Source organism: Papilio polytes, unplaced genomic scaffold, assembly GCF_000836215.1.
Source record: "Papilio polytes unplaced genomic scaffold, Ppol_1.0 DF822845.1, whole genome shotgun sequence".
In the NCBI taxonomy this organism is placed as follows: domain Eukaryota; kingdom Metazoa; phylum Arthropoda; class Insecta; order Lepidoptera; family Papilionidae; genus Papilio; species Papilio polytes.
Genome location: NW_013526359.1, coordinates 716,821 through 735,316, shown reverse-complemented (window position 1 = coordinate 735,316; position 18,496 = coordinate 716,821). Strand labels below are relative to the sequence as shown.

General features: G+C 34.0%; 1 protein-coding gene across 8 annotated transcripts in view; it reads left to right on the top strand.

Moving 5' to 3' along the window:
- The first annotated feature begins 270 nt into the window (after positions 1–270).
- LOC106105509 (collagen alpha-1(III) chain-like) overlaps positions 271–18,496 on the top strand; it is a 22,631-nt gene continuing 4,405 nt past the window's right edge. For 4 of the 8 annotated variants that reach the window (XM_013285863.1, XM_013285861.1, XM_013285866.1 and 1 more), the window contains exons 1-13: positions 272–462; positions 13,231–13,414; positions 13,584–13,800; positions 13,914–14,122; positions 14,261–14,647; positions 14,806–14,976; positions 15,301–15,378; positions 15,587–15,646; positions 15,834–15,884; positions 16,061–16,324; positions 16,926–17,198; positions 17,720–17,878; positions 18,307–18,432. In XM_013285863.1, the coding sequence (XP_013141317.1) occupies positions 433–462; positions 13,231–13,414; positions 13,584–13,800; positions 13,914–14,122; positions 14,261–14,647; positions 14,806–14,976; positions 15,301–15,378; positions 15,587–15,646; positions 15,834–15,884; positions 16,061–16,324; positions 16,926–17,198; positions 17,720–17,878; positions 18,307–18,432 (2,209 nt within the window). In that variant the 5' untranslated portion in view covers positions 272–432. Of the gene's footprint in view, positions 463–13,230; positions 13,415–13,583; positions 13,801–13,913; positions 14,123–14,260; positions 14,648–14,805; positions 14,977–15,300; positions 15,379–15,586; positions 15,647–15,833; positions 15,885–16,060; positions 16,325–16,925; positions 17,199–17,719; positions 17,879–18,306; positions 18,433–18,496 lie in introns of all 8 variants that reach the window. The other 4 variants (XM_013285867.1, XM_013285865.1, XM_013285868.1 and 1 more) reach the window with 2 other exon arrangements.

Here is an 18,496-nt window from a genome sequence, read left to right as displayed (position 1 = left end):
CATTTAAAAGCTATTAATTTTCGCTAATGTGAAAATTATAATAATTCGGATGAGATTTACACTGATATGTGATTTATGTGGGCTGTTATACGGTAAACTGCTACTTTTATGTATCAGGGATAAGAGATGGAGTGTTATCACTGACCAACGCACACATGTGTACGAAGGCTTCGTCGCCAAAACACACGCACACATAAGTATATGCCAAATACGTTGCGGTACCGAACAACGTAAGAAGTCATATAAGAGGCGCATCTTTGAGTTTGCACATTTTAGTATTAAAAGCCCGTCGCTGGCGCGCGGGACATGTTAGCGAATTTTAACACGTAACGAACTTAGCCGGCACTGTATTGAGGCTTTGACTTGTGTTGTATATTGACCGAGGAACGAACCCCTAGCAGACTTACGGTCTGCGGGGCCAACGCCTGCGCCATGGGGCGGGGGTTGAAATATTGTATTTTGGTAAGTTTATTTTTAAGTTATTTATAAATATTCTGAATGTCCATTTTCTTATAAAAAATATAATTTTATTTATGTATAATTTAAGATATATTGGTTTATGCTTATAATATTGCAATAGTTTTAAGTTTAAGATATTCAAAATTTTATTTATTTTGAAATAAGATTATGAATGCTAATATTCGAATTACAATAATTTATATTAATTTTTAATATGTAATGCTCTTGAACTTCGATATCATATTATTATAACATTTTATTTTTTAAATTCCATAAAACATGTGTTTAAAATATTAATATATTCTTGAGAAATATGTTTAAGTCGTTAAGATTTATTAAAGACAAAAGATCCTGCTCTTTATGGGACTGATCGAGCGAAAATAAGTTTTTTTAATAGCCTTGACCTTTCTTTGGATAGATCTTATCAGATTATGAGTCATCGCCAAAAAATACAAAAACATGCGTGCTCTTATGCCAATTTACAAATATTTTATACAACTTAACATAAGTCATAAACTTAAAGGGATAAAAAAAAACTGTGAAAAGGTTGGAGATAAAATAAATAATTTCATATAAGCATTAATATTTAGATGGACAAAATTAAGTTTACATTATACTAGCTGTGACTCGCGACTTCATCCACGTGAAATAAAAATCTAGCTTATGTTACTCACTAATAACGTAGCTTTTTAATGGTGAAAGGTTTTTGAAATCGTTCCAGTAGTTTTTGAATTATTTCAATACATACAAAAAATATAAATCTTTCCTTGATGACAGGAGGACAAATTTAAAAAAGGGCCAATGTAACACAAGTCATTAAACCGTGAATCAAAAATAGAAACAAAAAATACCAGAAACCGAGAGCAGGTCTTTGAGATCCTTTTTTAACGAATACGTTACATGATATAAACACAAAATCTTTGGTTTAAACATTCCATAAAACTCTTCAAGTTTATTTAAATAAATTGTTATTTCTTGCCACGTGTTACCACACTGTTAACGTATTTCACTAACTCACTGGATTTCCTTGACAAAATCAACAAAAGCCATTAAAATATTCTACAATAATATACCAAATGTATCTACTATTATTCAAAAAACATCAAGTTATACAATGTAACTAATAATACATATTAATTGAGTTATTTTAACAAGGTAGAAACAACAATTTAACGACCGAATCGAATAAGAATCGGCTGTACATTTTAAAGAAAAAACTTGCCGACTAGTAATTTTACAAACCAATTATTTCTTTCTCGATTAATGATTCTTTGGCCATAAATTTCAAACTAATTTAATAGAACTCTCGTTTTCACTATTTAATAAACTTTGTTTATGTTATTAATCAGTTTTTTTTAATACTAAAGCTTTATTTTATCTACAAAAACGCTTTTAAAACAAATACAGTTATGATGGACAGATGCACAGACAATAATGCAGATTACATTTTTTTTTATAAACTTGAACTTCTCGTGGTAATGATATTTGAATGATCAAAAAACGTGGCTTATCATTTTTGTGTTTACTGAACGCATGTTTTGTTGTCCTGTAATGGAGCCAAATCGTTTTACTCTTAAAAAATAATACTAAAGTTGAATGTCCTCTAAAACGGCCTCTGACTAATCAGGATTTAGAACATTATAAAACAAAATGGCGTCTACAATTTTGGCAACTTGTCCCATTACGACTGCGTTGACAATTTACTTTATAAATTATTCCAAAACACCATCTTTCTTTTGAAAAACATTTAATTCGTAGTTTAAAATTATTACTGAGAGAGATTAACAGCTAAAGTCGAATAACATCACTAAAAACATAAATTAAAAATTTCTTAGAATCTAAGTATGGAAAATAAATCCTCAAAGCAATCGCTCTCACTATACGAGTACTCAAAATATTGGAAAGTCAACTCGTTCCACAATAGAGATATTAGAGCAAACGTCTAGAGTCCATTGAATGGAATAATAGAACAAAAGCTTGAAAAAACCAGGTCCGTTTCGTCGGAAAACATGTCACCAGACATAGTAACCGTAAAAGAGTATTGTACGCTTTATATAATAGGAATAGTGCCCTCCGACGGACGGTGACTAGGTTACGTGTGCCGTTAAAAGAACATCGAGAGGACGATGACGTAGGCACTGACTCAGACATCTCAGCACGATACTTAGCAATTAAACTCGTTTACCTTCAGAATATCGATTAACTTGCCTCATTAATTTTGACAGTTAAATAAACTCAACTATTTACTTTACATTCAAATAATTGAAGAATTTATTGAAGCTAATATTTGAAAATAGAAATAGAAATGTCAATAAGTAGATTTGGTCAAAAGTTCGGTAAATTTTAATATCAAGATAAATCTATAAACATATGTCATACTCCTATCATGAGTTCAGTAGTTTCAACGTTTCAAAAGAAATAAAATGCAAACAAATGTTTTAAGCGTATAATATCAAGACAGTATAAGTTTTAACAGTGGTAGAGCCCGCTTTAACATCCTCGCAAGAACGGGTCGGCTCGCCCGGTAAAATACAACGACCACACAGAAAACATGCGTGAAGTGGATTAATTCCGCGTTTCGTCTGATGAGTGTGGTGCCGGAGGCGTAATTTTAGTCCCTTTCCCTTTTCATCCTGTTCTTAAGAGGAAAGGATGGGAAGGTAAAGTGGATTTGACAGTAGAGGAGAGGCATATGAAGGGGAAATGTCCTCTTTATGTTGGTCTCCTCCTCCGTCGGATAAGGGTAGACAACACATCTGCAATTGCGGATGTTTATGGGCATTTTAGATGGCCGCTTGCTCGTTTGCCACCTTATATTATATAAAAAAAATTAACGAATACAATGACGTCACATAAACATTGCTGTAGAAGTATCTGGTGCCAATATAGGTCAAGAATGCTATCATGTGTAGTTTAAAAACATTGATCTGTTTTCCGAATTGTTTACTCGTATATGACAATTGATTAGCATCGATCGACTTTTTAAAATTGTAGTCATTCAAAATCAACGGTCAATATCAAAATTCTCACGGGAGAGCCACAAACAGATATTCATATTACACATACACGTATTTGATTAACAATACGACATATTCGTTTGAAATGATTGAACCATACGTCTATAGAATATTTACAATCTGATTATAAATCCCTCGCATTACCTACCAAAAGTTAACGTTTCTCTACATATTCAAATTTAAGAAGTTTCTTAGAATAATTCAAGCGAATGAACTTAAGTTGAGAGGATAATTTGTAAACTCCCGACGAAATGTGATAACATATACTTTTTACGGTCGGGAGGAAAATTGGGCAAAATTATATAAATTATACGAGAACGTTGGAAGAAATGATAAGACAATCTGGAGAAATTTCGCAAAGGTGCATGAACTTTGGAAACATGAATCAATTATGTATGCTTTTATTTAAGAAATTACACATATGTTTATTTTTAAATTCTGTGTTCATTATTTTTCACACATAGGGCCTATATCTCTAATTTCCAATAATAAGAAAAGATTTTAAAATTAAAAGACTTGATAAAAAGTTATGAATTATTGTTTAAAGCTTATAATTTTGAATGTTTTATTTGTTTGTATATTGAATAGACAACTCTGTGTTTTATCATAGCCAGGTCATTACACTTGTTAGCAAAAAAATAGTTAGAAACTTAATGCATTAGGGACATTGACATTGTATTATCTCGCACATTTTAATGGGTGTGTCGCAATCGTCTTCATACACGTCTTATATTGTGTTGTCAATCAAAACATCGATTAAACTGACAGAGTATAAGTTTAACTCTAATCATATTACGATAACAGATGTTTTAAGCAATAGATCGGCTTAGTCTAATATAATAGCAAATGAATTAATGACAATTAAAAGAACTATCTAAACATATACGTAATATTATAAAGAAGAAAGATTTGATTTTTACATTTTTTGCATTGAAATAACTCAAAAACTACTGCGCCGGTTGCAAAAATTCTTTAACCATTAAAAAGCTACGTTATCGCTGAATGACATAGGCTATAATTTTAAGTTTCACGTGGACGAAGTCGCGAGCAACAGCTAGTTAACAATTAATAGAGTCTATAAACCTATGTCCATAAATATACGTTAATGCGGTCTAATGTAGAACTGCGATAGAGTATTTCGTACAAAGTTACAAGTTTATACGTGAAGTTACTGAATTAAAAAAAAACTTTTTGGTTACTACTACTAACTACTTACTATTCCTAAAAATAAATTATTGTTAAAAAGTGGTCTAAAAATACAGTGTAAATAAAATGAAGATGTTGCAGCGCTAATCTACTCAGTGAACGGAATAAAAAAACTATTTGAACTTAAACAGGGTAACGTTTGAACGCAACCGTTTGTTGGTATAAATGTTAAACGTGAAAAGCCATTGGTTTTTTCCGCCTCACGCAACACTTAACATTTGGTGATATTTATACAACAAAGTTTTACTACGAGATTAAAATCCTACTGTAATTTTTATTTTAAGGAGCTTTAGACATTGTTTTAAGGTTTTTGCGATTTGATACAAAGCCATACGACTATTAATGTAAAAGACTTCAACGATTATAAAACAAAATCGTTTTTTTCTTTTTTGAAACTTGAGTCTCAAATTTAAAGTTCCGAGTACTCTCAAATACTATCTTCTATCTATATATCTACTTGTTATATTTCCTCTACAAGTTTTATGTTCAATAATTGACTGTTACAAATTGTTTTATAAACAGAATAATTTTATCAGCGCTACTGAAAAAATAAATTTTCATTCTAACCACATTTCGGCGAGTAGGCTTGAATAACTTTAAATAAGCTAAGGATTATTCCTTAGAGCTTCCTTAAACTATCGAGAAACTTATGTTTCTCGATAGTTTTATTAGAAAATCTTAAAATTAAGTACATTTATCAGGACAAATAATTTTCAAATGTCGTTAAAACTCCGGAATGCCAACAGTCCACGTCTACAGTCTGATATTTCGTTAATGACTCATCTCTATTTATAATCCAACGTCGATACAAACAATATTCCGGTTGTAAAACGAAGAGCCGAGTGAGATATTGAATAAAGATATTCGCAAAGAGTTCGGAATAGTTTAAAGGTTGAGGATTCTCGCCGGCTCACCTCTGACAGATCATGATGTAATACTTACGAATGGCGGCAACTTAATAAATTATTTCAATTACGTTATAGCAATAGAAGTTACATATGTAATTTTGTCGAAGAAATGTAATTTTGTCAACCCTAGGTCTATTAGGTAACTGACACTTTCATTAAAGTAAACTATTAACGGTAAAATTAAGGATGGCACTTAATTAGTGAAAAAAATGAAAGTGTACTGTAATAGTGCGTCTGTCGACCATACGCTTCTAGACGGATCTAGACTTCTCTAAATAATAAGATTCATGCTTTTAAAGTCATCTTTTTAAAAACATAACGAACATTTTAGTATTAACATTGATGACTAATGCTGTTGATTAAAATATTGCAATAAATTTAAACTTGTCCAATTAAGTTAAAGAGTAAAAAAAAAACTTTTATTTTAGATCTAATTTTAATGACAGGGTATTGAACTGTGCGGCTACCGGATGTTTGAAGTTTATGTCTCGACCATGTCCACAACCTTACCGGATCAATCAATCAATATATTTTTTATTTGCTACAAACATAAAACGAGTAGCACGTTTTTAACCTTTCGTCTAATGTAAACGGTCGATGGCAATGAAAACATTTTGATAGATTGCCCACAATTAGCACATAATATGTATGTACACGAACCTTTTCTGTTTTTAGTTTAATATAAGTTTAAGTTCCTGTCTCTGAGTTATGTGGTCCACCTTAGTGTAGATTTATAAAGGAGTAATGCACACTAAGGTTCGCTTAGTTACTAGTTAACAACTAGTACCGCAGTCAATAGACAATGCCAAATCTACACAAAAAACGACATTTTCAAATAACTCTGACTTATAGATCGTGACAACGTTTTTTACATATACAACACCCATGTTTATAAAAAACAAAAACTTGAGACATTAAATAAAAACTCGACATCTTATAAAAGTTATGTTCAAATAAATTTTTTTAAGAACAATGTCTGTAGAAGTCCATAGATTTCTTAAATCCATTTTCAAATTCGCTTAATATTGACCCGTAACGAAACTGAAACGTATTATAAACATTACTCTTCAGAAGCGCCGCTTACAATCTGACAGATGTCAAAATTTTCCTTTCATTGTACAACATGCGACAAGTTTAAATAATATTACAATACATCGGTAATTCCTGATACCACAGTATTGTCGTCATAAAAACTTATTATGATAATTCCAAATGCCTCGTCGAGGTTGAAAAAAAAAACGACAACGCCTTCCGCCATTAGCCGGAAAATATTTGATAATACTTAAAAGATTTTATCTCCGTGTGACATATTGTCAGAAATAACTATCGTGTTAATTGATAAAGCCCGCGGCAGACGTTCAGTTCTAAATGTATATCTGTTCAGTTAGTGGCAATACGTTAACTGTACTGTACAACTGACAATTATTGAAACTATAATAAATGTCTGGCATTATTTTGGTCATATGAAAATTTAAATATGAAATCACATTATTACTTAAATAATGCAATCTTAAGATACTTTTTTTGTACATAGAAAAGTAATTTTTAAAGACGTAAAATACGAAAAATTATAAAGCTAACATTACTATTTAAAACTCAACTTATAAACAAAAGAAAAGAGATTACTTAATTGAGTTGTTAACGGAAGTTAAATATACATTAATCCGAACTGGCTATTTAGATTACTTTCTCACGCGAAACTGAACACGCAAACTCGCCTAAGGCATTTCTTTACAGTCAAAAAGCCGTCAGTCGAATTATCAACTTGAATACTTAAACCATTGTTCCGTAAAACTTAAGCATTTCGTAACATACGTCTGGTCGGAACGTCGCCAAGTATAGCAATACAACCTTAAAACCTATAAATACGGAGATAAATCAGCAGATGTCTGCTTAAAAAAATTCTTAAACAGAAATGGAATGTTAAACAAGAGGTCAATGGGTTATGTAATAGCCTCTCGTTTGTAAGGACTACACTTAATGTACTCGGTTAAGGGCCCATACAAATTCATTGCATTTAATTTCAGTAATTTTTTACTTATTGTTAAAAAAAACTACGCTATGTTTGTGGAAAATTGAGTTTTTTAAATATGTTAAAAATCGGATCAGAATAAATACAAATTAAATGCTCTAGATTTAAATAATTGTATTCATTAAATTACTTCCCCTTGTGGTTTATGAATGACAAGATAAAGTCAAAAAGTCATTGACTTCGAATTAACTAAATCAAATAATAATATTTTGATAAATTCAACAATTTACGACACTTTAATGGTGTGATTTATTCAATTAGAATACATAATATACTACGTTCATTGACAAAACTAGATCATTTGTTAAATTTATTATTCACACGGCGTGTTGCTACAAGGCTAAAGAATTGATTACAGAACCAACTTTATAGTTTTAAATATTCTTTAAATAGACTTTTCTTAAAGTACCTACATTAAAAAACATCCAGATTTTTTAAAGAGATTTCAATTATATTCCCAACTAATTTTGAAAATAATTAAATAAAGATATTTACCTCGCTTTAAGTTTTGATTTTCGTAACACATAACTTCAATAATTTCAGAACAAAAGCTTCCCATAAAGGTGCAAGTGTTAGAGGAAAAACTGATCCATTAGTCTTTTACTTGACTCCAATCAGTTGACTCACTTATTTGTACCACCTTATCTTACTTTTACTCAACTGCGGTAAACACAAAGATTATTATTTTGACATAATATTACAAAACGTTCAATAGAGACTCATCTTAAAGTTTAGTAATCAGTGTTCGATATAATAGCTTGACATCAAAGGTTAGTAAAATCACCTGACACTTTCACTGGTGCACGGGCTGGAATACTGCTCGTCTGTCATCTCGTGCCGGATGCACGCGACCTTCGCCGGTTTGCACAGCCACTTAACGCTTAAAATGGCTTCCAAACATTGGTGAGTGTGTGACATAATCTGATGGCGTCACCCATCGCAACCTTGACATATTGTACCAAACATTTCGATTGACTACGAACTTTGACTTCGTTAATTTAAATACGATTGCATTAATATAATAATCGATGACATTAATACTGTTTTGTTTGATAGCTTGTGACTGGTATTGTTTAAAATAAATGCCGCCGTCTATCTTAAACAAATGGTATAGACAGAATAACTGTAGAAATAACATTTAACGGAATACTGACACATTTTATTCTGTATAAAGCAAAAAAATGTTCATGAATTTTTAGTAATAAACTTTAGGTTATAATTTCTTACTTACTTTTAACTATAGCTTCAACAAAATTAGATAAATAGGATTGTTTTACAATAGCTCTGATATTACTAAATTTGCCTTAATTACTCAACTTACAAACAATTGACTTCTCAACAACAAGTCAATACTCGGGAAGGATCTTTAATGATACTACTTTTTATAGGTAATATTAAAAGAATTACTAGGTTGTCTTTATTTGTGTTGTTTAATATCATGCGGTCAAGACCAAAATTCATTCCAGCAACTTGCATCCCGACGAAATAAAAAATGCAAAATCGTCTGCAAGCGGTGAGCTACAAAGTAAACCAAATTAAATCTGTAGTGACAAAGTTGTTATACCTTTTTAACCGTAATTCCCTGAAAAACATAACCAAAAAAAATCATGTGGATAAAAGAATTAAGAATGTTTTTAAATTCAAGGAGGATAAGTTGAAACAAACATAAATTGTAAACAAAGAAGTCGCACAAGTAATTTAACTTTCGTATGGCTAATGCTAAGTTATTTAAGACGTCTTAACTTAACGGCGCTTTTTAATTCTGCTTGCGATCTCAGTCTTAACTTATTGTTATGTTGTTTACTGTTGTTTTTTTGTGTTCTCGAATAAAATAATGACTCGTTTCTGACGCTGACGTTTGTGACTTAAACCTTTAATATTGGCATAAATTGACTCTAAAGATGTATTCTTTATTATTACAATAAAATTGAAACAATACTAATAGAATCATAGACGCTCTCTAATATCCGCTTTAAAATAAATGTCTCTAATTCTTGAATAATCGTCCTCATAAATATTTAGATGATATGTAGCCAGTTTCCAGACTTAAATTTATGTCATTTCTGAAGACACTATTAATGTTAGTACTATGTATGCTAATATACTAACAATATGTATTTCTATGTTTTTAATATAAAATTGGTTAAAGATTTTGTTGTCAGAATTCCCAAGGACTAATGTTTATTCATTTTAATACACGTCACAAAAACAAGATCTTCAAATTAACAAACAAATAAAATATTTGTTGGAATGAATATAAGAAATGGAATATATACTAAGAAATGAGAGATTCAATGTTAGACGATAAGTTTATGGTTTTTATTTCACAATTTTAGCCAGAGATTGATGTTTGCCCGACATAGTTTATATAATTTTAATCTATGTTAAGAAAACGATCACCAAAGAGTAGGAAATCTCTCGTAATGAAGAACATAGAGTAAAAATAACTTCATATAACTGGACAGAGACACATTTAAAAGTATAAGTTACGGTACATTGTTATTCTTTTAAAGCAATTTGTATAAACTTGTCACAATACACGTTTAAGATTCTATGTCAAAAGTATTGTGTCGCGAATTTTCACTGTTAAAAAAATGCGGCTTTTTTCAAATGCTTACACGTATGTGCGATCAAACACATTTACACCTTGTATGTGTGTTTACGTGGGTTAGAAACGAGCCGAAGTTTGTGAGGTTACGGTCACGGACGTCGGGGACACTGCTAAAATATAAACCAAACGCGTACTGAATCTTAATACGATTTGTGTCGGCTTGAAACATTAAGTGAATATTCTAACCTCTTGATCCACATCACCGTAATCTTTTAGGTTTATTTTAGCATAACAAACGCGGTCAGCGGCGGTCTTTTACGTAAAAGATTCCACGAAAATTTTGCGTAAGTTAAAATAATCAATAGAATGTTTTAGCGTTTTGTAATCTGATTTTTTAAATCGGTGTATCTTACGCGAGTTTGAGGCGTCTGCGTGTGTACTAATTGTTTTATTACTAAAAATAAAATAAAATATACAGTTAGTCATTATGCGTATATTAAAATACACATTTTTTAATCACAAACGGATCTTAATGATTTTCAACATTTTTAGGAATTCATGTTAACATTTTAATTTTAATGGTTCACAAGTATGAAATAATGTGTAAAAAATTTATAACATTCGTCGAAAATTATGCTTAGAAAATTCCTTCACTATAATTGCAAATTTCATGGACTGGAATTTAGACCGATCATTAAGAGAAATTTCGAGTTTAATGTCCCGTTTTATATAAAAGCTATGCGACAACCTTTTTCCAGTTATTTGAATTTCGTTAGATATTTAACAAAAGTTACAACGGATTAAAGCAAAATTTAGTCTCTGTCTAAACTAGAATTTATATACATTTAGAACCTTTACACATCATACACATTATCAAGTCACATTACTTAAGCAAACTAAGTTAACAAAACATTCCTCATCTTTTTATGACATAACGAGAAAAATAAGAATATCTTACACCTTCGGTACACTCAAATAACCTAATATTAGTTTTAGCAGCTAAACAGAAGTTAACGCGCCACTCAATTAGGCAACGGAGTCGAATAACTTTGTAAATATTGGTCAGCAAATTGCCTTCACTAAATTTAATTTATTTGTTAATCTTCCAACATAAAAGAGTCTAAGATCTAATTAAATTACTTTTCTAGACATGAAAAATTACTTGTAATTGATGTGAAATACTTTCAATAACAAATATTGCAACTAATAATAAATCATGTCATAACAAATTATTAATTATTGATATAGCATTACAATAGTTAAATACAATCATTAAGTTTCGTGAGATCGCATCTTAACATTTAATATTTACATTCACAATACAAACGAGTGGCTCCTTGACAGTTTTGCAATTGATTACCGATTTACCTCACGACATGACATCAACATCGTACAAAAATATTTTTAGCGCCTCCTCGTTGTTACAACAGTGCATCTTCGTGGGATATTTCAAAACTAGCATTAACCATATGACAAATTTAAACTCTGTATAGTAGAAGAAAACAAATGAGCTATTTTAACTATATCGATATACTTGCAACATTCATAAAAGAAAATGTGTGGTCAATCTATTTGCAGAAGACAATATATAGAACAAAAAGGATTAAGGAATTTACGCATTAAAGAGAAGTCATTTCTAATCGGTGTGTTATAAACCTTATTCATAGGAGATAAAAGTTTAAAGTTAAAAGAGGACGATGTTTATGAGATCATACCATATCAGGTTAATTCAATCCTAAAGGTTAACATGTAACCTTGCGAAAAAAAACTATAAGAGCATTTAACCCTTTACATTCAAAAACGTTTAAATGCCTTACAATAAGTGTACAACGAGTCTGATTATAACTTGCTAGAACTCAAAATTCTTAAAATCTCCAATTTGTAATGTAATGTTACTAATCTTATCTTACTAAATGCGAAAGTTTAGATGGACGGATGGTTGAATGTTTGTTAGTTTGTAGCCTAAACGGCTGAACGGATCTCGATGAAATTTGGCATGGATGTAGAGTATGGTCTGGAAGAACAAATGGCTACTTTTTTAAATCCATGTAGACGGAGTCGCGGGCGAATGCTAGTCAATTCATAAAATTGATCCAATGTAACTGGTGACTCTTTTATTATATTTGTAATATGTTACAAATAGGATGTAAATGTCCTTGAACAACTATTATCGCCTACCAAAAAATATTCATACAGCACAAGTGAAACATTTCTATACGTAAGACGCAGGAATGTAAGTTTCATAACATTTTAAAGACAACCATTTTAACGACCATGTTTTAAATTATCATATTCATGATAAGCTCCTTATTCCGAAAATGCAAAATAAAATTACTAGTTGTTACCAGCGGCTTTCCACATACTCTTTTTTATAATCATTTTGAATTAAGTAAGGCGAAAACAAATACAAATGTTTCTTAGAAAAAGTATAAAATACGTATAAAAAACATGCCTTTTCCATCAGTTTCCTTAAAAACAATATGATTATTTTGCCATGTATTTCCATACCTAGGACGGTAAAGGCGCGCCGAACAATAATGTTTAGTAATTTATTGCGAAAAGAACCTAGTCCTAAACATGTTGCAATGTCCTTTACTATGCAGAGACGTGTGTTTACAGCCATATTAAATGTGCATACTTATATATGATAGAAACAATTCATACATGTTTATGCAATACATGATTCGAGTTTTTACATAATAACGCCTAACGTCATACACATGCATTAGGTCAAAAGCAAGAAAAAATGATAGGAAGTAATTAATTTAATGTAATTCAATTACCCAATACTTGAAATGTGTAGGTACTTTCAGATTAATTCAAAACTCGGTGCCCAAGAACTAATAATAAGTTTTTATTCCTATCATATTTTATTTCTTTCTTATCTTAAGAATGTATATGTAAATATGTAGATGGTATAATTAATATGTATTTATTTATACATGGAAATGATATGTAATGTTTTACACCCACCATGGAGGTTTTAAGTTAATATGAAAAGTATAAAACAAAAGTCGTAATAGGTATTCGAGTAACAATGCTATTTTTTATTTCCAGGCGTTGCTGGTCATAACGTTGACCAGTGGGGAATCTCCAAAGAACGTCACAAAGGCAGACATTGAGAAGATAATACGAACGGGACGTCAATTTTACGATCAAACGTACCCCAACGACAATGAAGTTGTAGTCGATATACAAGACGACGAGAAAAAGCAATACTATGAAACTAACTACGATACAAGTTAGTAATTTTTTTTTATATCTAGTTAGTGCGAGAGACAACCTAAAAGTTTTAAGAATAAGAGACGAAATTGATTTTTTAAATACTTTTCAAGGAATATAAATAGTCTGTAATAGATAGATCAAAGTTACAATCTACATTTTTTAATTGTCATTTCTTAATTTATCAGGTGCATACGGCTTTGGCTACGACGTAGGTCCGAACGGCCAGTTCCACCACGAGAACCGCGGCCCTGACGGAGTGACGTACGGTTGTTATGGTTACGTCGACCCTGACGGCTACCTGCGCGCTACGCACTACGTTGCTGATAGCCACGGGTACCGCGTGGTTGAGCCGGAGAAGCCAGTCGAAGTCTTCCCAGATGAAAAACATGAATATGATGAAAAGTAAGCGAACTTTCCATGGTTAAATGCATAAGATTTTGCTGGATTTACATTCCTCTTTTCTAATTAATGCCAATAAACAATTAAAAACTTAACGAGTTCATTTTTATCTTCAGCAACGTATCTGGATCAACACCGGCCATACCTGGTCAAACGATACCTTGGGAAAGGTTGTACTTCCCGAAAGGTTGCGGGCGTACGCCGGGTGGCGTGCCCCCAAGGCCGCTGCCGAAACCGACACGTCCGCCCCCTACCGTAGCCCCACGACCTCCGCCCGACAGTGCCGGACAGACGAGTAACCCTAAACCAGGAGTCTTACCTCCAGGTAAGATTTCATTGTGTAATTTAACAGTATTCTAGATGGTCTAGTTCAACGTACTCGCGACATATCTTATTTTGAAATTTGATTGACAGATTTTTTTTAATTAACTCACATTTGTAATTAAACTTTGTTGATTTTCAGGAGGAGGCGCATCTAATGGACCTAATGGCCCCTACGGACCCGGTTATTACCCGGGAACTTCAGGTTCCCCGGGGACTCCAGGCACTCCCGGCACTCCAGGTACTCCCGGCACACCCGGAAGTCCAGGCTCTCCCGGTTCTCCAGGCGGACCTGGTGGACCAGGTGGCCCCGGAGGACCAGGCGGACAGTATGGACCCAGTGGCTCGGGACCGAACGGGCCAGGAAGCCCCAACGGACCCTACGGACCCAGCGGCCAAGGTGGTAACAACGGGAATTACGGACCGAGTGGTCCTAACGGGCCGAACGGACCTGGAGGCCCGAATGGACCATACGGACCTGGTGGACCAAATGGACCTTACGGGCCTGGAGGACCCAACGGACCAGGAGGTAATTAGTGCACGAGTTTAAATGTCTTTCATGTTTTATTAGAATAGTTTTAATTCGATTTTAAAAAAAATATAGTACAAAATTCCAGTTCAATAAACATGTTTTACTAAAGCACTACCACATTATATTATTTTGAAAATATTCTGTGGATATCACAGGTCAAGGAGGTTATTACCCTGGCACACCAGGCACACCCGGCACACCAGGCAGCCCAGGAAGTCCAGGCGGACCAGGTGGTCCCGGCGGACCAGGAGGACCAGGCGGACCAGGCGGTCCCGGTGGCCCAGGATCAGGCTCTGGAGGCGGTTACTACCCAGACAATGGACAAGGTAAGCATAATAACTTTTCCTTTCCCAAAATTACAAGGTTAAGAAAAGGATAGCCACTAACTCTTCATTATTTGTACTCCAAATTTAACAAAACAATAAGATGATTGTGTTGTTTACTAAAAAGATTAAGGACGAATTACCGATGTCAGATTTTCTGTACAATTATAAAGTTGACTCTTACTCCCGCTCCTTTTCTTTCGACCGTACAAGGAAGTTTAAAAGTCTAGTGCCCACTGTGTTAAATACATGTTATAACAACTTCTGAAGAATGTTTAAAATACATCTGAGTTTGTTGTTAAAATTATGTTTTGATTTTGTCCAAAGGTCAAGGTGGCTCCGGATCTGGTGGTTCGGGATCAGGGCCCGGCTCAGGCGGTGGATACTATCCAGGCGGTGGACAAGGTATGCTAATCACCTATGTATATTATACCTTCTTTTATTGAGAAGAGGACGAAGAGAGTTTAAAGTTATAACCTTTGTAAATTAAATTAAATCTCAGTACATTAAGTAAAGATGGGTAAAGTATGTACTTCTCTTGATCCTATTTTGTTAAATAATATGTAAAGACATAAATGTTCGTTCGTTTAGTTCGTTAATTATTTAATTCCAGGACAAGGGCCCAGTGGACCCGGTGGGTCAGGTGGGGGATACTACCCAGGCAGCGGACAAGGTATTATTTATAACTATCTTGATTTGAATATTTCTATTTTTACAATATACGAAACATGTCTCATTTGTGAACATTTACCATTTAATAGTTAAATTTTAAATTGTGAAGTTGGAATAAAAAATATTACAACATATCTATTAAAAGAATACCGAATACTATATATTGATTCGTTTATCTTATATTTCAGGACAAGGTGGTCCAGGCTCGGGAGGAGGATATTATCCAGGCAGTGGACAAGGTGATAGATCTTTATTCAGTTATTTGGTATAGTCTAAATCTACTACTTAATGTAGCTTATTTTAAAAGAAATGCACGGTAAATAAATCGTTTAACATCAGTCGTTTGTGATATAATTTTTCACTACAAAAGTATGTTACATTTAACAATAACCAAAAATGTATAATTCTATTGCAGGTCAAGGAGGTTACTACCCGGGTACCCCAGGTTCGCCAGGCACACCAGGTACACCGGGCAGCCCCGGCACTCCCGGTGGCCCGGGAGGACCAGGAGGTCCAGGTGGTCCAGGTGGTCCAGGAGGACCAGGCACTACAGGCGGATCGGGAATTCCCAGTGGACCTGGAGGCCCTAGCGGCTCTAGCGGTCCCGGAGGCCCCAGTGGACCAGGTGGTTCTAACGGTTCCGGTACAGGTGGCGGTTACTATCCTGGATCTGGACAAGGTAAATAAAAAACACTTGTCAATCAAATATAACTGTCTGACTAAATGACAATTTTTTTGAACAGATACATTTAAAAGCTGCATTCTATTTTTTTCATCCGCGTCGCCGTTTCAATATGTTCAAACGATTGTAGCATTTAATGTGGTTGGCCGCCAGATTTCCGGAGTGTACATCCATTACAAGTTGTAGGTTCATCCTCTACAAGTTGTAAGAACTTCAGCGAGTAAAATACTATTCAAAGTAAATTTCAAACGGTTTTGTAGCGTACTAGTTTAGCTCGAGACTCCATCAGCGCTTAATTTTAAAAAAAACAAAAGTGAGTAGCCTATGTGTTCTGCCACATTATTCTCTACATCTATGCCAAATTTAATCGAGAGTCATTCAGCGGTTTATGCTACGAACTCTAACATCCATCCATCTAAACTAAAAATAATAAAAGCGAACTTTTACTATATTATAGTCTAAAATATTAAATGTAAAGCTTATTTTAAAACAAATGCACGATAAATAAATCGTTTAACATCAGTCGTTTGCATAAATCTTTTCATTAGAAAAGTATATTACATTTGATAATAACCAAAAATGTATAATTCTATGGCAGGTCAAGGCGGGTACTACCCAGGTACACCAGGTTCGCCAGGCACACCAGGTACACCGGGTAGCCCAGGCACTCCCGGTGGCCCGGGAGGACCAGGTGGTCCAGGTGGTCCAGGTGGTCCAGGAGGACCAGGCACTACAGGCGGATCTGTAAATCCCAGTGGACCTGGAGGCCCTAGCGGCTCTGGCGGCTCTAGCGGCCCCGGAGGCCCCAGTGGACCAGGTGGTTCTAACGGTCCCGGTACAGGTGGCGGTTACTATCCAGGATCTGGACAAGGTAAATAAAAAACTCTTGTCAATCAAACAAAACAAACCGATTGAATTACCATTTTTTTTAAAACAGACACATTTAAAAGCTGCTTCATATTTTTTTTGGTCCGCGTCGTAATTTCAATGTGTTCAAATTCAAACGATTGTAGCATTTAATATGGTTCACCGCCAGATTCCCCGACTGTACATCATTAATACGTTGTAGGTTCATCCACTACAAGTTGTAAGAACTTCAGCGAGCAGTACTCGTATATACTATTCAAAGTAAATATTAAACATTATTATAGCGTACCAGCTTTCGCTCGTGACTCCATCGGCGTTTAATTTAAAAAAAAAAAACAAATGAGTACCTTATGTGTTCTTCCATATTATCCATGCCAAATTTCTTTGAGAGCCGTTCAGCAGTTTATGGTACAAACTCTAACAAACATCCATTTAGTTAACTACCCTAAATATTATCAAAGCGAACTTTTATAATATTATAGTAAGATTTGAGGACAGTTTTTAATCAATTATTTGTTCCGAAAGGTGGCTACTACCCTGGTACTCCTGGTACCCCAGGAACGCCTGGTAGCCCCGGTGGCCCTGGCGGCCCTGGAGGCCCTGGAGGACCCGGCGGTCCCGGTGGACCAGGAGGGCCCGGTAGCACTGGACCCGACGGCAGCTATAAGCCAGGGAGCGGTCAAGGTAAATATATTTGAACTAAGAGTATACTGATACAGAAGAGTGAATCTTTATTAAAATAAATACCTGTTCCCTTTAGATTTACCTAATGTCTATACAGCTCTTTCTTTCCCTAAACCAAAAAAAAAGGAAGGAAAAAGAAATAGAGCCCCTCTGTGTTTGTCGTTTCCGTTGATATTTTATACCTGTCATCTATATGTTCTTTTGCTTCTTTGTTTTTCATTGTCCACAGTGTATTAATTTGGTTGTGAACTTTGAACATGCAATTGGTGTACCTTTCCAATAAATAAATAATAAATAAGTAAATAATTTGTTCTAATAAATGGACGTTGGTGTGATAAAAGAAGCTAACTAGAATATTTTTTCATATGTCTTTTATAATTTTTTTAACGCTTGTAATATATCTAACAAAAACTATGTGATCTTCACAGGACAACCTCAAACTACAGTGCCACCAACTCAAGAAGAAAAACCTCAACAACCTGGCCAACCTGACACTGCAGGATACCCAGGACAGGCAGGTCAACCGGGTGCACCTGGACAACAAGGTCAACCAGGCCAGCCAGGCTACCCAGGACAGCCGGGTCAACCTGGCACTGCAGGACAACCAGGGCAGCCTGG